The 24,048-nt window shown below is 44.8% G+C and overlaps 1 protein-coding gene across 3 annotated transcripts in view; it reads left to right on the plus strand.

Moving 5' to 3' along the window:
- trpm2 (transient receptor potential cation channel, subfamily M, member 2) overlaps nucleotides 1–24,048 on the plus strand; it is a 200,612-nt gene that overhangs the window by 159,387 nt on the left and 17,177 nt on the right. For all 3 annotated transcript variants that reach the window (XM_072261153.1, XM_072261151.1, XM_072261152.1), the window contains 3 exons: nucleotides 12,674–12,748; nucleotides 13,738–13,824; nucleotides 21,261–21,363. In XM_072261153.1, coding sequence (XP_072117254.1) covers nucleotides 12,674–12,748; nucleotides 13,738–13,824; nucleotides 21,261–21,363 — 265 coding nt within the window. The remainder of the gene's footprint in view (nucleotides 1–12,673; nucleotides 12,749–13,737; nucleotides 13,825–21,260; nucleotides 21,364–24,048) is intronic.

Below are 24,048 nucleotides of genomic sequence, written 5' to 3' on the forward strand. Positions count from 1 at the left end.
CTCCATTGTTTCAGCATCATACACTGGTTTTAAATTAAACTATTGCACCCTCTATTTGTATGAGAAATTCATTCATACTGTGATCACTCTTTTCAAGAGGATCCCTAACCTCACGATGATTGATTTTATCTGGTTCATTGCACGATAGCATTTTCCCTTGTACCTTCACTGTCTTGCCGCTCAAGAAAGCTATCATGCATGCATTCTATGAAGTCCTCAAGACTGACTCGATCAACCTGATTCACCCATCAATGTGCAAGTTAAGGTCCCCCATGACAACTGCTGTTCCATTCTTACATGCATCTTGGTTCTGTGCGCATGCTGCTGTAATGTTGTTATTCGATTGCCCATAGACAACTCCCACCAATGATGTTTTTCTCTTTGATATTCCTAATTTCTACCCAGATGGACTCAACATTCTGCTCCTCTCACTATCACCCTGATCTCATTCTGAATTAAGAGTGCCACCCCTCCACCCTTACCTTACCTTCTATCCTTCTGAATTATGCGCTACCCTGGGATGTTTTAATCTCAATAATCTCCAACTTGCAATCACGTTTCCGCAGTGGCCACTAAATCATACCCCTTTGTAATGATTTGTGCCACAAATTCATTGACATTGTTTTGAGTACATTTTTGGAATACGAGGTGGCGCTAGTGGTCGTCAGCGATGTTCTGTGGGCTACAGGCAATTGTTCCAAAATTCTTTTAAATGTACCTTTTTTGAATTATTCTCAGCACAGATTTCAGCATGTAACTTCCGCCAAAGCAATGTACTTTAAAATCAGCTTAATGATCTTCAGATCTTCGGACGTGATCCACCTTTAAGAGGACAAAGGTGATCGGCATGGCCGGGAGAGAGGCGGGGACAGTGGGTGGAGGACTGCAAGTCAGGCAGAAACGCAGAGAGGAGGCCTCCTCTACCCAGCACCTAGTCAGCAAATGTGCTGCCGCTAGAGAACAACATTGAGGACTTGAGGGCAAGACCGATGTATCAGAGAAAAATGAGATCCCGCTGTATTCTATGTCTGACCAAGTTGTGGATTTCTCCAGGTACGCCATATGAAGTGATCAGACTCAAAAAGGCATCTTGTTTTACAGAATGGACAGAACCACTGATTTCGAAAAGGAGGAGGTGTGTGTTTTATGATAAACCCTCACTGGTGTTCCGATGTGACGGTTTTGTCGAACTCATGTTCTCCCAACATCGAACACCTAATGGTCAAAAGCCAACTATTCTGTTTATCTAGGGAGTTCTCATTCATGATCTGACTGCAGTTTACATACCACCAGCGGCCGCCTATACTGCATGATACCATCCCCAAACAAGGAACAGTTTACCCCGACACATTTCAAATCGTAGTCAGAAACTTCAACCAAATTGTTTGAAGAAAGCCCTGCCTAATTTACCATCAGCATATAACCTGTACACCAGATGTCCCAACATATTAGGAATGCCTACTGTTCCATGCCCAGACCACATCTCAGGAAATCTGATCACTTGGCTGTCCTTCTCCTTTCTGCATACTGGCAGACGTTAAAGAACAAAGCTCTAGAGATTAGGACAGCAAAGAGGTTCTCACAGGAGGCAGAAGAGCATCGATGGGATTGCTTCAAATCAGTGGACGGACCTGCGTTGAAGGACTGGTCGAGGGATCTGAATGAATGCACCATGGCTGTAACATACTTTATTAAAACAGTTGTAGACAAGTGTGTGCCCACAAAATCATTCAGAGTCTTCCCCAATCAGAAGCTCAGGATGAACCATAAGATCCAAAATCTGCAGAGCCAGATCAGAGGCATTCAAATCTGGTGACCAAGAAAGTTACAAAAGGTCCAGGTACGATCTCCAGAAAGCCATTTCACAGGCGAAGTGGAAATTCAGGACCAAACTTGAATCAACAAAGGATGCTTGGCAGTTGTGGCGGGCTTGAATACTATCACCTCTACAAGGTTAAATAAACCGAAATAGGAGACAGCAGGTCTTTGCCTCTAAATGAGCTGAATGCCCTCTATATTTGCTTTGACTGCCAAAACAGAGAGGAACCATGCAAACTCCCACATCCCCCAACGATCCTATGATTTCAGTCTCTGAAGCTAACGTGTGAGCTGCCTTTATGAGGGTGAACCCATGAAAAGCATCAGGCCATGTACTAAAGACCTGTGCTGATCAACTGGCTGGTGTGTTCACTAAGATCTTTAACCTCTCATTTTGGAAATAGTATAAGGCATTGGAAAGGCCAACTTTGGAGTATTGTGTACAGTTTTGGTCACTGAATTATAGGAAAGATGTCAATAAAATTGAGAGAGTACAGAGGAGGTTTACTAAAATGTTGCCTGGGTTTCATCTCCTAAGTTACAGAGAAAGGTTGAACAAGTTAGGTCTTTATTCATTGGAGCATAGAAGGTTGAGGGGGGACTTGATAGAGGTATTTAAAATTATGAGGGGGATAGATAGAGTTGACGTGGATAGGCTTTTTCCATTGAGAGTAGGGGAGATTCAAACAAGAGGACATGAGTTGAGAGTTAAAGGGCAAAAGTTTAGGGGTAACATGAGGGGGAACTTCTTTACTCAGAGAGTGGTAGCTGTGTGGAACGAGCTTCCAGAAGAAGTGGTTGAGGCAGGTTCGATATTGTCATTTAAAGTTAAATTGGATAGCTATATGGACAGAAAGGAATGGAGGGTTATGGGCTGAGTGCAGGTCAGTGGGACTAGGTGAGAGTAAGAGTTCGGCACGGACTAGAGGGGCCAAGATGGCCTGTTTCCGTGCTGTAATTGTTATATGGTGTGGTACCCACCCACATCAAGCAGGCTTCAATTATGCTGGTGCTCAAGAAGAGAGTGGTGACCTACCTCAATGACTATCGTCCAGTAGCACTTACATCCACAGTGATAAAGTGTTCTCAGAGCTTGGTGATGAAACATATCAACTCCTGCCTGAGAAGTGATTTAGATCCGCTCCAACTTACCTACCAGAGCAACAGGTTCACAGCAGATGCCATCTCATTGGCTCTTCAGTCAACTCTAGGACATCGGACAGCAAAGATGCGTACATCAGGATGCTCTTTATTGTCTAGAGCTCAGCATTCAATACCATCTTCCCCACAAAACTAACCAGTAAGCTACAAGACATTACCCTCAATACCTCCTTGTGCGATTGGATCCTGGATTTCAGTCAGATTGGAATGGCAACAACATCTCCTCCACGAGATCCATCAGCACAGGTTCACCACAAGACCTAGCCCCCCCCCCCACCATTCTACTCGCTTTACACTTATGTCTGTGAGGTTAAGCACAGCTCCAGTGCCATATTCAAGTTTGCTGATGACATCACTGTCATAGGCCGAATCAACGGTAGTGCTGAGTCAGTGTGGAGCAGGGAGACCGAAAACCTAACTGAGTGGCGTCATAACAACAACCTCTCGCTCGATGTCAGCAAGGCCAAGGAGCTGATTATAAATTTCAGGAAAAGGAAACCAGAGGTCAATGAGCTAGTCCTCCTTTGAGGATCAGAGGTGAAGAGGATTAGCAACTTTAAATTCCTAGATGTTATTTTTCAGAGGGCCTGTCCTGTGCCCAGCGCATAAGTGCAATTACGATGAAAGCACGCCAGCACCTCTATTTCCTCAGGGGTTTCCGAAGATTTGGCATGACATCTAAAACTTTGACAAACTTCTATGGATGTATAGTAGAGAGTTTATATATACATATAGGCATCCGTTAGTCTCAGGAGACCATGGATTTGTGCCTTGGAAGGTGTCCAGGAAGCAGGCCTGGGCAAGGTTGTATGGAAGACTGGCAGTTGCCCATGCTGCAAGTCTCCCCTCTCCACGCCACTGATGTTGTCCAAGGGAAGGGCACTAGGGCCGATACAGCTTGGCACCGGTGTCGTCGCAGAGCAATGTGGTTAAGTGCCTTGCTCAAGGACACCACACGCTGCCTCAGCTGAGGCTCGAACGAGCAACCTTCAGGTCACTAGACCGACGCCTTAACCACTTGGCCACATAGTAGAGAGTATATTGCTGGCTTCATCACAGCCTTAAATGGAAACACCAATGTTCTTGAATGAAAAATCTTATAAAAATTAGTGGATACAGCCCAGTCCATCATGGGTAAAGCCCTCCCCAGTACAGAGCATGTCTACAAAGAATGTTGTTGCAGGAAAGTAGTTTCCATCATCACGGACTCCCACCACCCAGGACAGGTTCTCTTCTCACTGCTGCCAGCAGGAAGAAGGTAGACGAGCCTCAGGACTCACACCACCAGGTACAGGAACAGTTACTGCCCCTCAACCATCAGGATGTTGAACCAAAGAGGATAACTTCATTCAGCTTCACCTGCCCAATCCTTGAGCTGTGTCCACAATCAATGGACTCACTTTCAAGGACTCTTCATCTCATGTTAACGATACTCTTGCTTATTTAGTTATTATTATTGTTTCTTCTTTTTGTATTTACATTTTGTTGTCTTCTGCACTTTGATTGTACGCTCTAGTTAGGTGGCTTTTTGTTGATTCTGTTATAGTTATTATTCAATAGATTTGTTGAGTGAACTCACAAAAAAATTAATATCATGGCTTTATATGGTGACTTTGGGCCTTCAAGTAAAATGCCCTTACACTCACTGTTCTTTTAGAATCTAGTAAACATTATGTCCTTTACATCTGAATTTTCTGTACTCCACTCTGAAATATTCCTTGTCTAACTTTTGCTTTGTTCTCAGCATTGCTTCTCTGGTTTATTGCCTGGATTCCCATTCCCCTGCCATATTAGTTTAAATGACTAACAAACAATCCCCTAGCACAGGGGTGGCCAACCTTCGACATTCCAAGCGTCAATTTTTTCACGCACGAGTTCAGATGCGATTTTTTTCAGGCAAGTTTTCTATATTAAGATATATTTACAAGAATTGTGGGGGTAGAAGAGTTGTATGGCGCATCTGAACTCACGCATGAAAAGATTGACGCCTGGAATGAAAAAGGTTGGCCACCCCTGACCTAGCACATTGATACCAGTCCTGCCCAGGTATGTGCTGGTCCCACCTCCCCAGAACTGGTTGCAGTGCCCCAGGAATCTAAAACCCAGCCTTCTGCACGACTGCTCAAGCCACATATTCATCCTAATGATGCTACCATTCCTTCTCTGCAGCACATGACACAGGTAGCAATCCTGAGATTATTACCTCCGAGGTCCCCCATTTTAACTTGACTCATAGCTCCCTAAATTGGACACCCACCCCCATGTTTTTTCCTCTATCATTAGCACCTAAATGCACTATAACAACCAGGTGTTCAACCAGAATGGCCTTCAGCTGTTGTGAGACATCCCTGACCTTTGCACCTGAGAAACAATGCAGCACCCGGAAGTCCCATTTGTGGCCACGGAACTCCTGTCTACTCCCCTTACTGTGGAATACCCTAGTACAAAAACTCTGCTACTCTTGCCCTGTACAGCAGAGCCACCCACTGCTGCCTTGTCCTGTGAGCCATCTACCCCACGAGTATTCATAGCAGTCTATCTGGTTTATAGGGAGGTGACAAGAGGGGTCTACACTACACTAGCCTGCACTACCTTCCTGCTCCTGCTCTGCCTGTTGGAGGTAAGAGACCTCCATGCATGTTCCTGGGAGGATCAGCATATAAGTCCAGACATACATCAGTGTGTAACTGCCCTCCTCGATCAGGGACCAGTGCTTCCTCGGACCCCAGTAAAAAAAAATCGACCAGCTTCTTCTGCATCTGGGTAGCAAAAGTGGGGAGTGGAGCCAAGGTGACTAGTGGAAGCACTTTGAGGTCATTGGTTGGTTTTAAGAGCAGCGCTTGGCCAAAACTGTTGGAGCTGTCCAGTTCAACACCCTAGGCGATAGTGGCTTTCACCTCCATTTGCTGTTGGTTTACCAGGCAGACATCCTCAGTGGGGCTCAGGTAGACCCTGGATGGAGCTGTGTGGTCCTGCAGAAAGAGTCTATGCTAAATGTCCAGAACATTTCGCGTGACAGGATGAGGGATTGGTGCAGAGGACAGGGATGTACACGCACACCAAAATTCAATGTGTGTGTTTCTTGATTTAATTAAATTTTTGACCATTTTTATGTTTTTGCTCTGCGCTGCTGCTGCAACACGACAAATTTCACAGCATATGTCAGTGATATTGAAGGTGATTTTCATTCTGACTCTGAAGAGATTTGTTGGCTCTCGTACACCCACCATGGGTCAACAGAATCTGTGACCATAGGATTCACAGCAACAACCTAAGCTGAGCGGGCAGCTTCCGTGCTTGACCCATCCAGAGGCAAACTGTTGACACCCCCTGAAGAAGACACAGAAATGTCTCTACATATTTGGAATAGCTGGACGAGGAAACTCCCTGATGTACTCCTCCCCTGTGTCTTGCACCAGGTTTCAGACCTGCTCCATGTACTCCCACAGAGCAGTGAGCTTCTCAGACACACTGTTTGACTACACCTCTCTTACGCTCCCGCTCCCAGGATCCATTGCAGGCAATCTCCCCTCAGCTCTGCTTGTGAATTAGCAGCAATGAGAGAGAATCCCTCCCCTCATCTGTTCTCAGGCTAGCGGCCAGTCTTGCCATTCCAAACTGAGCCTGGGCCTGAGCCAACCCTCTCCTACCGCACCACCACCCACAGATCCAAAATGTGGAGAGCAATGTACCAGGGAGTAAAAACAACACAGGTCCCCTGTGGGTTTACCAACTCCCAGACATTTGTGTCAGAAAGATGGACCTGACCTTTACAGGCCTCAGCCTCCTCCTCCTCTCCCAAGACACCCAACTCAGAAGCAGAGGGAGAGATAGCTCCAGGAAGGGGAACCCTCACTAGACACATGGAAGGGGTTCATCTGAAGGTAATCTCCTTTCCCTATGGGGCAATGAGCCCCCTTCCCCGTAGGACTTTTGGCCTCCATGTTGCCGAGAGTGGAAGAAGCCAAAGTATGCACTGCCGGCCCACCAACTGGAGAGTATTGTAGTTAAGGGTCAAAACACTCGATGAAGGTTGGGAACCACCTGATGACATCTGCTCCTGGCTGAAGGTTACGGTTACCTTATAAGGTAACTGGAGAATGCACCCTAACAGGTGCATGTAACAAGTAATTTCTGGTTTGTACCAGAGGCTTCCAGGAAAGACCAGATGGCAATCGAGGAAGGTCGGTGACGCTGGAGAGACAGCTGACCTCCAGGAAAGACTGGCATGGGCTCACTAGGCTAGCAACCTTGTGGGCAGCACTCACAAGAGGGCAGTACTCAAGCTACGACTGAACACGAAGAGCAATACCTCCAGAGTCTCCCGAGAGTGGGGGGGGAGGATGAGAGACTCAATGGGATGGCCGTACCAGCAACGGCCAGGACAGGAAACACGACTATGAGGAAGCTAAAGCAAACAACACTGACCGGAGAGGAATTCACAGTAAGGTGTCATTGCGGGAAAGTCTGCAAAAACATCAGAGGGCTCAAGATACATCAGAGCAGGTCCAGATGTGGATCAATGGTGACCCAAGTGCAGCGCACAGACTTAGTGTCCGGTGAGACAAAGGAGAATTCCAGCCAGGAAGCATCCCACAGAGCTGAAGATCTTTCCTCACTTGAGTCACCTCAGCACCGAACAACAGACCTAGTGAGTTCTTCTTCGGCTACCCCAATCCATTCGTCAAAGAAAGACAGGATCAAATGGCCTATCGTCAGACAACATCGCCTGGATGCAGTTCGATGATGATGTAGACGGCATCCTGGAAGCTGCCTTAGCAGGTCCAGTACACAGAAAGATCAACTCACTCACAGCCATAGTGTACAACCTAGCTAAGGAACGATTTGGCCCAATGGAGCAGAGAAACCAGCCCGAGTTACCGCGGCAACCAAAGAGGAGGGAAACGAAGATTCGTTGCTTGAGAGGTGAATTAAAGGTGCTCAACAAGAGGTTTAAAACCAGCTCACCGGCCAAAAAAGAAGGTATCAAGGACTTAACCAGTATGCTGTGGGAGAAGCTGTGCAAACTCCAGAGGGCGGAACATCTGTCATAGTCATAGTCATAGTCATACTTTATTGATCCCGGGGAAAATTGGTTTTCATTACAGTTGCACCATAGATAATTAAATAGTAATAATAAAACCATAAATAGTTAAATAGTAATATGTAGATTATGCCAGGAAATGAGTCCAGGACCAGCCTATTGGCTCAGGGTGTCTGACCCTCCAAGGGAGGAGTTGTAAAGTTTGATGGCCACAGGCAGGAATGACTTCCTATGACGTTCTGTGTTGCATCTTGGTGGAATGATTCTCTGGCTGAATGTACTCCTGTGCCCACCCAGTACATTATGTAGTGGATGGGAGACATTGTCCAAGATGGCATGCAACTTGGACAGCATCCTCTTTTCAGACACCACCGTCAGAGAGTCCAGTTCCATTCCCACAACATCACTGGCCTTACGAATGAGTTTGTTGATTCTGTTGGCGTCTGCTACCCTCAGCCTGCTGCCCCAGCACACAACAGCAAACATGATCGCACTGGCCACCATAGATTCTGCGACAGCAAAGAAGGAAGAAAGAGAAAAGGCGATCGCAGTTTGTGAGAGATCCATTCAGCTTCACCAGGACTCTTCTCAGCCAACAAAAATCTGGTATAATGTCCAGCTTGAAGCCAGAGGTAGAGCAGTTCCTGCGGGAGGCACACAGCGACCCACGGAGGGATCAGGGACTAGGAACCAATCAGGCTGTGCGTAGACTGGAAAAACCATCAATTGAGCTGAATGTGAAGGAGCCTACATGGCAGGAAATCCAGGACATCATCCGGAGAGCTAAAGCATCAGCTGTCCCAGGCCCTAGCGGCATACCTTATAAAGTGTATAAGAAATGCCCAAAACTTCTTCGGAGGCTATGGAAGGTCATAAGAAAGATCTGGGCCAAAGGTACTATTCCATCAAGCTGGAAATTGGCAGAGGGATGCTTTATTCCAAAGGGAGAGGTTTCTTCCACAATTGCCCAGTTTAGGACAATTTCTCTCCTGGATATGGAATGTAAGATTTTCTTTTCTGTGCTCACAAGAAGGCTGACTTCTTACATGACGTAGAACCACTATATCAAGGCGGTATTCCAGGCTTTTCAGGGTGTCTGGAACACACCTCAATGATTAGCCATTTGATCCCTGAAGCTAAGCAGAAAAAAGGCGACCTAACAGTTGTCTGGTTAGACCTCGCGAATGCCTATGGGTCTATTCCACATGACCTCACCCTAGAAGGACTCAACCACTACTGCATCCCAGTGGCTATTCGAGACATGATCACCAGCTACCTAGGAGGAATCAAACTCAGATTTACATCAACCCATTTCACAACTAGTTGGCAGGACCTCCAGAAGGGGATTCCAACAGGGTGCACCATCTCCCCCATCCTATTTATTATGGGAATGGACCTCCTATTATCAGCAGCAGAAGATGTAACCCGCGGCCCGACGCTGGAGTCGGGCGTTGTTCAGCTGGCTCTACGAGGGTTCATGGACGACATCACTATAACAACTGTGTCACATGTCCAAGCAAGATGGGTATTGGAAACCCTGGACAATGTAGCCACTTGGGCAGGGATGTCCTTCAAGGCCAAGAAGTCCAGGTGCATGGTGATCAGAAAGGGCAAAGTTACTAGCAAGTTTAGCCTCCAAGTTCAGGGTGAGGTCATCCCTTCCATCGAAGATAACCCGATAAAATGCTAGGAGAAGTGGTTTAATGTGTCACTGACAGATGGGGCCAATGTCACCAATGCTGTGAAGCAGACAGATGAATGGCTGAAGAAGATTGACAAACCCGGACTTCCGGGTAAATTCAAGACCTGGCTGTACCAATACGGCATTCTGCCCAGGCTTCTCTGGCTCTTCACACTTTATGAGTTCCCCATGACTGTCACAGAGGGCATCGAGAGGAAAACCAACAAGCACCTGCGGAGATGGTTGGGAGTTCACCCAAGCTTCTCTTCAGCAGGTCTTTACATTCGTTCTGGGTAACTGCAGCTTCCCCTGTCATCTGTTGTGGAGGAATTCGAGGTGGCAAAATGCAAAGCCTTATTAAGCTTGAGAGATTCCAATGATGTCTTGGTAAAGCAAGCGGCGTTACAACCAGATCTGGGCGCAAGTGGGCAGCCAACGCAGCTGTGGAGCAGGCGGTGTGTTCTCTGAAGATGAAAGATATCATCGGCAACCCTTGCGTCCGGTGGCAAGGCCTCGGCTCAGTTCACTTCCAGCAGTGGGGAAACGCAAGCATAAGGAACAGGCGAGTCATGATACAGGCAGAAGTACGGATCCATGAGGAAGAGAAGCGGATTTCAAAGGCAGTGGAACAAGGGTCAAAATGGGATCTGCCTAAGCGCAAGATCTCATGGGCAGATTTATGGAGACTGGAGCCCTTCTGTATTTCCTTCCTCTTGCGATCCGTGTGTGACACCCTTCCTTCGCCATTACATCTGTACACATGGGGGATGAGAGAGGACCCGAATCGTAAGCTCTGTGGTCAAAAGAGGACACTGGCTCATATACTGTCCGGGTGTAAAACAGTTCTAACTCAAGGGCAGTATAGGTGGCACCATGATAAGGTGCTTCTGGCTCTTGCTGACACACTAGAGCGGGAGAGATGCAAGAAGAGGACGGCTGGCACAGATTTGAGGAAGGCCATCACCTTCATCAAAGAGGGAGCCAGGACTTTCATAACCAAACAACCAAAGCCCAATCTGTTGCTAACGGCCAGGCCCTGGGAGATGAGGGTTGATGTGGGAAGGAGGTTGCAGTTCCCGGATGTGGCGCACACAACCCTACGCCCGGACATTGTACTGTGGTCAACCGAAGACAAGAAAATAATTCTGGTTGAGCTGACTGTACCATGGGAGGAGGGATGGGAAGAGGCCCATGAGAGAAAGGCCTTGAAGTACCAGCCCTTAGTGCAGGAGTGTAAAGACAAGGGATGGCAGGCATGGTTGTTCCCTGTGGAGATCGGCTGCAGAGGTTTCCCAGACAAATCAATATGGTGGTTGCTGTCAGATCTGGGCCAGGATGAAAGGAGCAAAATACAAGCAACTCATAGGATGGGGGAAGAGGCAGAACGAGCCTCTTGTTGGATTTGGAGTAGGCGAGAGGAGGGGAGCCGGAAGCCAGGAGCAGATGGGCAGTGATTTGGCCACCACTGCCGGCCCACCAACTGGAGAGTGTCGTGGTTAAAGGTTGAAATGCTCGGTGAAGGTTGGGAACCACCTGATGACATCTGCTCCTGGCTGAAGGCTACGGTTACCTTATAAGGTAACTGGAGAATGCACCCTAACAGGTGTATGTAACAAGCTGATCCAGCCAATTCAGTCCATCCTGTTTTATCCTCCATCTTGTTATGCCAAGAAGGAGATTAGACAATGTTGGTCCTCACATTCAGTGGTGGCCAGGGCTTATGTTCACAGAGAAAGGTTGGAGTTAGTTCATGTATTCTCTGTGAAAATGTGTCTAAGTGTCAGTCTTTTGGAATACGTTCTATTATTTGTTAATTTATTTTTGGTAATACAGTGGATTTCGGTTAATTGGGGCAGCTGCTTATTTGAGACAACTTTTAAAGAACAAAGACTAATTGAGGAAATAGCTGGATATCCCTTTGTTTATGTGGGACATTGTGTCACTTATTTGGGACAGGAGACTGTTGCTGAATAGTTTCTAACTAGTGTCAGTCACATGCACTTGTGTGGCCGTCAGACACATCACCATGCTTAGACCAAATAGCACCAGCTGCGGGTGTTTATGTTCAAAAAGCAGTGATTTTTGTCACTGATAGTTGGCAAGTAATAAGCAGTGGGAAAATTCAGAACCGTTTTACTCAGTGCGGTTTGAAGCATTCAGACTTGAGATGCCAGAAATGACCGGCTGTGAAAATGAAACAAATTCGTGACTTTAACAAGTTAGGAACTGTGAAGAATTTAAAGGCATCGACAATCATCTCAAATGTTACAATGAAATTGAAGATTTAGAAGATGTAATCATCAAATGCATTGTATGAAGGCAGTTCATTATCTGCACTAGGTATCTATGCTGATTTTGGTCACTTACAGTCGATCAAAAGAAGGCAGCAGCATACGCTGGATGAATTCCTGTCACTATTAGGAAACAATATACAGTTTTATAATGCCATAGAGGCAGTATTCTCATTTATTCTGTATTTCACTTAAATATATAATTTGTTACTCAGATAAATGATACCTTTTTAACTATTTCCATGAAACATCAGCTAATTGGACAGCCGCTTAATTGGACCAAGTGTACCTGGTCAATGTGTTCCACTTAACCGGAATCCACCGTATTCCTTTATGTGATGTGTGTGAGTTATATGTACTGTGTTGTGCACCTTGATCCAGAGGAAAGTTATTTCATTTGCAGTATACATGTATATGGTTGAATGACAGCAAACCAGTAAGTTTACCATAATCGTTACCTGTCCAAGATGTTGTATAAGTAGAACCATTTCTCTGAACTGGAGCTAGGTACCTATGATGAGCAAAGGAAATATTACCACATTGCTCTCGATTGTAACCTTGAGCATGCCAGATATCACTGGGGTACCTACTGTCACTCCCTTCTCTGTCCTCAATGTAACATAGTCTGCTCTTCCCACCACACACCTCCAGGCCTCACAGAGTTCTTCTCTTTTTCAGGAAAACTGCTCCAATAGTGAAGTTTCTGGACAGTGGATTGGACAACAACTCTGACCCCACTGAGGAACGTTCCCAGTGAGTCTCTTTCATCATGTTTGCTCTAGATCAGGGGTTCCCAATCCAGGGTCTGTGGCTCCCTTAGTTTATGGTAGGGGTCCATGGCATAAGGAAAGTTGAGATTATAGCCATTGGCACTTCCATGTATGGTTTGATTTGACAGAGGCACATGGAGCATGGAACTGTAGACCACAGGAATGGTCCCTACAGCCCACAATGTCCATGCTGACCATGCAACAAGGTACATTCACAGTTGCTGTCTGGAATCATGGAGCACTTTCCAAAATCACTCGATGACTTTTTGTGCCTACCTTACAGATGCAAAACCTGGCATTAAAGAAACACATGAAGAGGCTGGGAATAGAGGGATACTGACCATGTGCAGCCAGGTTAAGCTGGCATCAAGGTTTGCACTAGAAAGATGGGCCAAATGGCCTGTTTCTGTCCTGTACAGTTCTATTCTATGTACTATGTAACTTGGGAATGCTGGCATAAATGTAGACATGTGTGGGTAAATATATACCTTTCTTTACACTGCATTTGAAATTGGATCATTCAGTGTTGATACCATTGGATACCAGAGGCTCTTCATGGACCTTTTGTTTCCATATTCTGTGTGTCTTTCCTACTCCTGCCACTTCTCTGTCCCTTTATTCACCATTTCCATCCTTTTGGAGGGTGTTCTGCAGGTCACTGTTCACTCTGTAGAAAGTCTCCTCTCTGGTTATCGCCTTCCATAATCAAAGATTATTATTGCTAGTTGACTTTGTCAGTGCTCTTCATCCTCCAGCTTTCAGGAGGTCTGCACCAAATTAGCCAACCTCCATATCACTGAGAGGCTGTCAGCTGGTCCCATTGTGTGTGCTCCCCCTGCCCCCCCCCCCCACCAGTATAGCCAGGCATATTACACATTGTGGCCCAGTATTGTCAGGTTTTTGGGTAAGTCTGGCCCACACTGTGAGGGACGTTCTGATTATCATTGTCCTGGCTTTCTATGATCCTTTCAGGAATCCAGTGGGAAGGACTGGGCTGACTGGAAGAGGGAGCCTGCGCTGTTTCGGATGCAACCTTGCAATGGATCCTATCATAACTCGGTGAGAAGATTTCTCTTCTTGTAGTAAGAAGCTGCATGTGTGTCACTCTTCAACACTCCCTAATCACAGGCCAACGTAAGTCAGCTCACTGAGTCACAAGGAACAGGACTATCAGAGTATTGTGTGCAGCTCTGGTCACCTACCTACAGGAAAGATGTCAACAAGATTGAAAGAATACAGAAAAAATTTACAACACTGTTGCCAGGAGTGGAGAACTTGAGTTATAGGGAAAGTCTAAATAGGTTAGGACATTATTCCCTGAAACATAGGAGAATGAGAGGAGATTAGATATGAGTATACAAAATTATGAGGGGTATGCATTTTCCATTGAGGTTGGATGAGACTTCATTGGCTAAGAGTAAGAGGTGAAATATTTAAGGGGAACTTGTGGAGAACTCCTTCACTTCTTCACTCAGAGTAGTAAGAGTAAGGAATGAACTGTCAGTGGAAGTGGTGGGTACGACTGCAACATTTAAGAGAAATTTGGATAAGTTCATGGGTAGGAGGGATATGGAGGGCTATAATCCAGGTACAGGTCAATGGGACTAGGCCAAATAAGACCAGATGAGTTGAAGTGCCTGTTTCTGTACTGTAGTGTCCTATACCTATGATTCTATGGACCACCAATAACTCACTTACTGTCTTCTTTCCATTCCTGTTAGAATCTCCATCTCTGATGATGTGGGCATACTGTGCTGAGGGTCTCATCTCTGACCATGACTTGCTGATAGTTGTATCTAACTGTAAAAGTGCTTTCTCTGCACTTGTCAGCTATTGTACTCACAATCTGTCACATTTGGGCTTTGCATCATCCTGTGAGTTTTGAAGACTTCCTTATTAACCCCGTTTCCCTGCTAAACTTTGCACATGGCAAAGTAGTGAAGAAGGTCGATCTGTGGTCTGATGGTGAGCTCCCGTGCTGCACGGTGGGTTTCCTTCCCACATCCTAAAGACATGCAGACAGGTGGGGTACAATGGGTCCATAAGATACCCTACTGTGTCTAAGTGGGAGAATAATTGTGGAGTTAATAGGCACGTGACTGAGAGTAGTTACCAGGGAGCATGGGAGGATGGAATTATTCAGTTTGCTCTGAGAGTTACAATAGACTTGCTACATCTTGTAAGGAACAAGTCTATCCCTTTGGTCCACGCTGAATACACTAAATACATTTTCAAATTAAACAGAATGCATGATGGATATGTGCAAACTCGATATCCCTCCATTTCATGCATATTCATGTCTAACAAATTCAAGATCAAATTTAATTCCATTCAACCATAGACATGAAGAGCTAAACAAAACGTCATTCCTCCTGGGCCAAGGTGAAAACACAGTAAATGCGGTCACATAGAGCACACAGCACATATAATTACAATAGAACATACAGTTACAAAATAATAACAGCAAATGTCCCTGAGTGTCATGGCCTGAAGGCTGATGGTTCACAGCCTCTTAACTGGCACTATCACATCTGCTTTCATGACACTCCCTGGCAGTGACTTCCAGGCACCACCACTCTCAGTGTAAAACAAAAACCTCATCTTCCAGACCAGCCAACCTTGCCAAAAACTTTGCTGAAGTCCATGCTGACAACATCTATTGCCACGCAGTATCAACCAGAGGTATCAATCCTCTTGGTCACCTCATAATTTTATGAACATCAATCAGGTCCCTGCACAGCCTCTGCCAGTCCAGAGAAAACAATCCAGGTTTGTCCAATATTTTCTTATAACTTTCTCTATCTATCTTTCCATCTCTCTCTAAACTCTATCCACCTCTCTCTGTGTCTATCTCAGACTCTATTTAAACAATCTGATGCACAATGGACACAAAAAAGTCCTGATGAAGGGTCTCGGCCTGAAACGTTGACTGTACCTCTTCCTAGAGATGCTGCCTGGCCTGCTGCTTTTACCAGCAACTTTGATGTGTGTTACAAAAAAGTCTGTCTTTTTTCCCAAAACTGTAAAAGTTTATTCACACAAAGTACAATCATTAAGCATTTACAAGACTGAATAAATTCAAATTAAAATATGATTACTACTGCCTATAAAACAGTCAATTCTTGGGAGTGGGGGCACTGCTCCCTGAAATCCCCCACTGTAGCCATAGTGACCGCATGCTCCCCCTCCAAGGACAGCCAGGCATGAATGTATCCTCGGAAGAGGGGCAGGCAATCAGCCCAGGTGGAACCCTCGACTTTCCGCCACCTAGACACATGAACGGCCATCTTGGCCAGGCCCAGGAACAATCCCACCTCCTCCTGACCCGCCCCCTTCCGTACTGGGTGCCCATATACACGGTGTGCAGGGCTGAAGTATAACCAGAACCTGAGCAGCAGCCCCTTCCGAAACTCAAACAGGGGCTACAACCTCTCACACACCATATAAACATGCTGCACTGACTCCTCCCAGCCACAGAATGGACAGGTGGACGGGTGTCAAGCATCAAGAGCAAGGATAGAAATCATTTCATTTCAGTTGAAGGTGCAATCCGTGGGCTTATCTCAAGTTCGACCCAGAGTTGAGAAATGTATTATGTTTGCCCTATGGGTTATTAAAATTTATGAAAGAGAAAGTAAAAGTAATTTCAATAAGGGTAAGCTAAGCTTAACTATCTGCAGGGATTCCCTGCGACCTAGAAAGTATTTCAAGGGTTCCTCCAGGGCAAGAAGGTTGAGAAAAGCTGCTCTAAATGCTATCTATCACCATCGATCTCTGTCTATCTCCCTATATTTATCTCTATCTCTATCTCATTTCAAAGTAAATTAATTTCAAAGTATATTTTGTATATGTCACCATTTGCAACCTTGAGATTCATTTTCTTACAAGCATACACAATAAATACAAGAAACACAATAGAATCAAAGAAAGATTAACTGCGTCCAATAGGACAGATAAACAGCCAATGTACAAAAGACGACCAACTGTGCAAATATAAAAGAAAAAGAATAATTTAATAATAAATAAGCAATAAATACTGAGAATATGAGATAAAGAATCCTTGAAAGTGAGTCCTTAGGTTGTGGGAACAGGTCAGTGACGGAGAAGTGATGTTGAGTGAAGTTATCCCCTCTGGTTCAAGAGCCTGGTGGTTGATGGTCAGTAACTGTTCCTGAACCTGGTAGCGTATGTCCTGAGGCAACAGTAACAAGAGAGCATGGGCTGGGTGGTGGAGGTCCTTGATGATGGATGCTGCTTTCCTGTGACAGCATTCCATGTAGATGTGCCCAGTGTTGGGGAGGGATTTACCCATGATGGACTGGGCTATATCCACTACTTTTTGTAGGAGTTTCCATACAAGGGTGTTGATGTTACCTTCCCAGGCCATGCTGAAACCAGTCAAAATATTCGGCATCTATAAAAGTTCGTCAAAGTTTCAGATATTATGCCATATTTTCGCAAACTTCTAAGGAAGCAGAAGTGCTGCCGTGCTTTCTTCATAATGGCATTTATGTTCTGGGCCCAGGAGAGATCCTCTGAAATGATAAAGTAGCTAACCCTCTCCATCTGTAATCCACCAATGAGGACTGGCTCATGGGTCTCCAGTTTCCTCCTCCTGAAGTCAATAACCAGTTCCTTGGTCTTGGTGACATTGAGTGAGGGGTTGTTGTTGTGGCACCACTCAGCCAGATTTTCAATCTCCCTCCTATAGGCTGGTTTGCCAGGAACTTTGATTCAGCCAACAACAGTGGTGTAATCAGAAAACTTAAAAAATGGCTGTGTTTAGCCTCAAAGTCATAACTATAAAACAAGTATAGCAGGGGGCTAAGCACACAACCTTGTGGTGCACCTGGGCACATGGAGATTGTGGAAGAGATGTTGTTGCCCATTTGAACTGACTGGGGTGTGCAAGGATCCAATTGCACAAGGAAATCTAAAGCTGATTGATTAGTTTTAAGGGGATGATAGTATTGAATGCCAAGCTCTAGTTGATAAAGAGCACCTTTACTGTCCAGATGTTCCACGGTTGAGTGAAGAACCCAATGAGGTGGCATCTGCTATAGACCTGTTGAGATGGTAGGCAAAATGGAGCAGATCCAAGTCACTTCTTAAAGCAGAAGGTAATATGTTTCATCACCAACCTCTCAAAGTACTTCACCACAGTGGATGTAAGTGCTACTGGATGACAGTTATTAAGTCTGGCCACAACATTCTTCTTAGCCTCCGGTATAATTGGAGCCTGCTTGAAGCAGGTGAGTACCTCAGAGTGCCGAAGTGAAGGGTCAAAAATATCTATGAACACTCTAAGTAGTTGAGCAGAACAGGTCTTTAGTACTCATCCAAGTACCCCATCTTAACTGGACGTTTTCCATGAGTTCACCATCCTGAAGGATGCTCTGATGTCAACCTCAGAGACTGAGATCACAGGGCCATTGAGGGCTGTGGGTGTTGGTAAAGGGGTCTCCAGTTTGGTCTTGAATTGCCACTTGGTACATGCAGTGGCTCTCAGGAGATCATACTTGGCCCTCTTGTATCTTACTTGGTTTCCAGACATGAATGCTACTGATCTGACCAACTGCAGATTATGGATCTCGTGGTTCAGCCAGGGCTTCTGGGTGGGGAAGACTCTGAATCATTTTGTGGGGACACACTCATCTACAACTGTCTTTATAGAGATTGTGATAAGTGTGATGCATCCATTCAGATCCTCTGATGAGTGCTTGAAAATGGCCCAGTCTACTGGCTCAAAGCAATCCCTTGGCCACTCCTTTGCCTTCTGCAACCATCTCTTTGTTGTCCTTACCTCTGGATCTTTGCTATTTAGCTTCTACCTGTATGCAGGTAGGAGGAAGGCAGCCAAGTGATCAGATTTGCCCAAGTGCAGACTAGGCATGGAGTGGTAGGCATTCCTATTCATAATTAGTAAGTATGCAGATGATACTAAGATAGCTGGAGTTGTGGATAATGAAGTAGGTTTTCAAAGCTTGCGGAGAGATTTAGGCCAGTTAGAAGAGTGGGCTGAAAGATGGCAGATGGAGTTGAATGCTGATAAATGTGAGCTGCTACATTTTGGTAGGACTAATCAAAATAGGACATACATGGTAAATGGTAGGGCATTGACGAATGCAGTAGAACAGAGGGATCTAGGAATAATGGTGCATAGTTCCCTGAAGGTGTAATCTCATGTGGATAGGGTGGTGAAGAAAGCTTTTGGTATGCTGGCCTTTATAAATCAGAGCACTGAGTATAGGAGTTGGGATGTAATGTTAAAATTGTACAAGGCATTGGTAAGGCCAAATTTGGAGTATTTTGTACAGTTCTGGTCACCAAATTATAGGAAAGATGTCAACAAAATAAAGAGAGTACAGAGAAGATTTACTAGAATGTTACCTGGGTTTCAGCATCTAAGTTACAGAGAAAGGTTGAACAAGTTGGTCCTTATTCTTTGGAGCGTAGAAGGTTGAGGGGGGACTTGATAGAGGTATTTAAAATTATGAGGGGGATTGATAGAGTTGACATGGATAGGCTTTTTCCATTGAGAGTAGGGGAGATTCAAACAAGAGGACATGAGTTGAGAGTTAAAGGGCAAAAGTTTAGGGGTAACATGAGGGGGAACTTCTTTACTCAGAAAGTGGTAGCTGTGTGGAATGAGCTTCCAGCAGAAGTGGTTGAGGCAGGTTCAATGTTGTCATTTAAAGTTAAATTGGATAGCTATATGGACAGGAAAGGAATGGAGGGTTATGGGCTGAGTGCAGGTCGGTGGGACTAGGTGAGAGTAAGCTTTCGGCACTGACTAGAAGGGCCAAGATGGCCTGTTTCTGTGCTGTAATTGTTATATGGTTATATGGTTATAATATAGTAGTGGTTGAGTATGTTGGGCCCTGGTGCTACAAGTTATATGCTGATGATAGTTGGGCAGAGATTTCTTCAAACAAGCCTGATTGAAGTCCGCAAATGATTTGGGGTGTGCTGTTTATTGTTTGGTGACGGCAGCATTCAATATATCAAGTGCCTGATTAACATTGGCTTTTGACAGTATGTAAACTGTGGTGAAGATCACAGAAGAGAATTCTTTTAGTAAGTAGAGCAGTTTGGCACTTAATCATTAGGTGTTCCAGGTCAATGGAACAAGAGTGCAACAAGACCAAGACCACCGCATCTGAGCATCAAAGAGATATTATCATGAAACACAGGCCCCACATTTTGTCTTCTCCAAAACAATAGTTTAGTCAGTATCGAGAAGGTATGTTTGCCAAATTCAGCATGTTCAGAGTGAGCCACATCTCCATGAAACACAGAATGTAGCAATTCCTTATTTCCCTCTGATACAGCAATCTTGCCCTTAGGTCCTCAATCTTGTTCTCTAGCAACTATACATTTGTTTCCATTACCAGGCATTTCAGTCTGGCTTGGAGTTCTCCCCTCCTCCGGCCATGGCAATGTACCTTCATCCACTTAAAGGTGCCATATCTACATGCTTGAAAGTTAAGTCCATCAAGTCCTTTAGAACGTCGTTAAGATGGTTCAAAAGTACATTGCTTAATGGAAGTTACAGACTGCAGATTGCAGTAAGAGTAATTCAGAACAGGTATATTCAGAAGTTTTATATGCAACCCACCCCAGTTTGTGTGGATGCTGTGTAATTGGCTACCCTGTTACAAATTGGTGCCACAAAATAACAAACAGTACACTGCATACAATTAAAGGAATTATATTTATGAATCTTAACTTAACTAAAGGGTTAGTAAAGAGTAACAAAAAGAAAAGGGCCCATTCTAATTAAACAGTCAAATGTGCATCAGTTAGAGCTCATCTTGAACTTCTCTGTCACTCACACGCTGGGCCCTCGTCAGCATGAACACCCACACCAGCTTCCAAATGTCGCTCGCAATCAATCTTGAACAAATGGGTCTCCCATCGGATCGTATGCTACGACCGGTTCTCTCCAGCGCCTACTCTCTTCATCTCTTGCCAAACAAAAAAAAAAGCCTAAACCCAACCTTATTGTCTCTCACCAAGAAAACCTCCCACTAATTGAGTAGTACACTTTCCGCACCATTCCTTATCTTCAACAGTAACCCAAACAAGCTATTCTTACAGAACTGCCAAAATGAAATGCATACAGCATAACAGTAAAAATATGAACCAGGCCATTATATATATTTATCTTTCTCTCTATCTCTATATCTATCTTAATCGCTCGCTCTCTCTCTCTCTCTCTCTATCCTATCTATATCCTGTGTAAACACTCAGTGAGTCAGGCAGCATCTGTGGAGAGGTTAAAAACTTTATGTTCCAGATCAACCATATATCAATACTTGCGGTGCTTTGATTTATTGATTATGGCCTTTGTTTTCCATGAAGGAGGATCAGTTGTGCTCCTGCTTTCACAGTTCACAGTTCGATAAAGGAGTGCGTGGTTTAAAGGCACTGTCACAGGGGGCTCTAGCGCTTTCACAACATTCTTTCAGTCCTCTTCTTTTTCTCTGTTGCAGCTTTCAAAGGAACCTTGATAATTCGGTGGCAATGAAAGGTTCCAAGTATGTATTGGAGTTACTTGTCGTTCGATATCCAGATGAAGACTGGGCCCTGCCCGCGGTAGGTGACGATCATGAAAAGTACAGTTGGAATTCACATAATTGTACACAGATAGGAGGCATGACAGCTTGGTGTTCATATGGGACAATACAATCCAGTGTATATGCAGGGATGTGACTGTCCAGCGGGTGCATAGGGCCTGATGATTGTGTGAGTGTGTGTGTGTGTGTAGGATGTGATAGTCTTCCATGAGTCATGCAGTCAAATACTGGAATCTTGAACAGCCAGCAGAAGACAGGAAGAACTCAATGGGACAGGCAGCATCTCTAGGTGGAAATGGTGTAAAACAGTGTTTTAGGTTGAGAATCTGCATCTGGACTGAGGGGGAGCAGGAACGGTTTTCAATGTATAGCAGTGTGTGTTTTGGAGGGTGTGGGGGAAAGGGCTTGGCAGGAATAGAGGCTGGTATTTGATAGGCGGACACGAGGTGGGGGGGGGAGTAGCACGAAGGTTTTGTTTATCTCTCTACGCTACTCGGTTTCACCTATCACCTACAAGCCACTGTTCCACTGCCACCACACATACTGTCAAAGAATTTTTAAAGTTAAGCCTGACACCAGACTTCAAGAGGCAAATCTTTTATTTTAGCAGATATCCTGGAGAGTCCACATGTGTGGAACGTGGAAGTACATGGAAAAAGTTTGTGTTTATATCTAGTAACAGACAAGTGAGGAAATCCAGCACCCCCCTCCCCCAGATGTCAAAGACTTGACAGTCCATTGAGTCTCCTCATGACTTGCGGCACCTTTGTCTGCTCATATCTTGTTTATGCAGTCGAGTTATCGCTCTAGGTATTAGTGCCTAGCACCATAATCTTAGTCATGTAGATTTGCAACTTAATTAAAAGAAAATACAGTATGTCCACAAGGTCATCTTAGTGACACGCAGATTTTTCAACACTGTATTTTCTTCCACACATACATATATACATATAGAACTGTTCCCTCTCCATCCTAGTGCAGTCAAAATACTGTACTGTCACTAAACACTAACTTTCATCTTATTCAACCAAAGATCCTGTGAGTGTGAGTATGATCCAATGAGTTCTTCCAGTGTCCTTTTGGATGAATGAAACACAGTAGCCTGGCGCGTACACAGATAGGAAACACAGTAGCCTGGCGCGTACACAGACACGAAATTCAATAGCCTAGCATAGTCATAGTAATAGTCATAGTCATACTTTATTGATCCCGGGGGAAATTGGTTTTCGTTACAGTTGCACCATAAATAATTAAATAGTAATAAAACCATAAATAATTAAATAGTGATATGTAAATTATGCCAGGAAATAAGTCCAGGACCAGCCTATTGGCTCAGGGTGTCTGACCCTCCAAGGGTCACAGATAGGACATCTGATAGCCTGGTGTGCACATAGGTAAGAAACTCGGAAACCCAGCAAGTACACAGTTAGGAAAAGTAGCCTGCCATGTCCACAGGTAAGCCATACAGTATCCAGGTGTGTACAACAGATAGCCTGACATATACACAGGTAACAAGATTATCCAGGTTCCCCTTTATTTGTAGAATAATGCAGCTGGAAGATGTCAGTAAACCTCTCTGCTGTGGGATGTTTTGCATCTTCTGAGAGACTTTTTGCCTGATTAGAGAAAAATACTTGATTGTCTGATTATCACTTTGAACAGACTGCGACCTCCAGCTTCTGACAAGCCTGTTCACACTGAACTAGGAGTCACACTTCACATCATCCTTTTCCCTTTTCCAAAGTGGGTTTGTTCAGTGATTACAGTATCACATTATTATAATATTACAGTGCTCCATGATTCACAGTTTTAAAATATAACATAGTCATTGCCATCCAGAGCGCACTCAAGCACCTGTGATGCACACCGAACCAGAAATCTGTCCATTGTACCACAGATACTACATGTTCCTTCTTCAGGGACATGTAGCACAGACAGAAGCCTAGAAGGTGGGGCAGGCATTTAGCTGGGGTCGGACATTCAGCTGTCCACCGCCTAGACCCATGAATGGCCACCTTGACTGGACGCAGGAGCAAAACAATCCTCCTCCCTGACACTTGAGAAGCAGCTCTTTCAGATATTCCACACAGCACTTTGATGTATTCTGACAGCATAATGTCTTTAAACGAACCAATACCTTGAACAACCGAAAGCCAATTATTTTGGAGAAGCTATTTCAGACATTGAAAAGCTTAATCCCTTTTTAGACGTCTATTTTTTTAATGTTTTAAGAGAATTTAAAATGTATGCATACTTTTTGAGGCTATGAGGTTCTGCAGATGCTGGAAATCCAGAGTAGCACACACACAATGCTGAAGGAACTCAACAGGTCAGGCATTATGGAAAGGAATAAAGAGTCAACGTTTCGGGCCAAGACCCTTCATCAGGACTGACTTGCTAAATTCCCCCAACGTTTTGTGTGTGTTCCTCTTGAGGTTAAGTAGTTGCCTTCTGTTTACTGATGTTCGTTCAGCACTGATCGAGCTATCTTTGCTGACAGAAGTCCAGATCTGACCGCTGGGGTTTTGTTCAAAGATGAAAAATGTTCAAAAAGGAAAAATGAGAAAGTGAGGGGAAATGAAAGGCAGAGCAAAATGAGCATGACTGAGAGTGGGAGGGAGAGGGGCAGGGAAAGAGACACAGAGACACTGTACGAGAGGGAAAGACAGAGAAAGGATAACTTTTCAATTTATTTATTATTGTC

The sequence above is a fragment of the Mobula birostris genome, chromosome 6, assembly GCF_030028105.1.
Source record: "Mobula birostris isolate sMobBir1 chromosome 6, sMobBir1.hap1, whole genome shotgun sequence".
In the NCBI taxonomy this organism is placed as follows: domain Eukaryota; kingdom Metazoa; phylum Chordata; class Chondrichthyes; order Myliobatiformes; family Myliobatidae; genus Mobula; species Mobula birostris.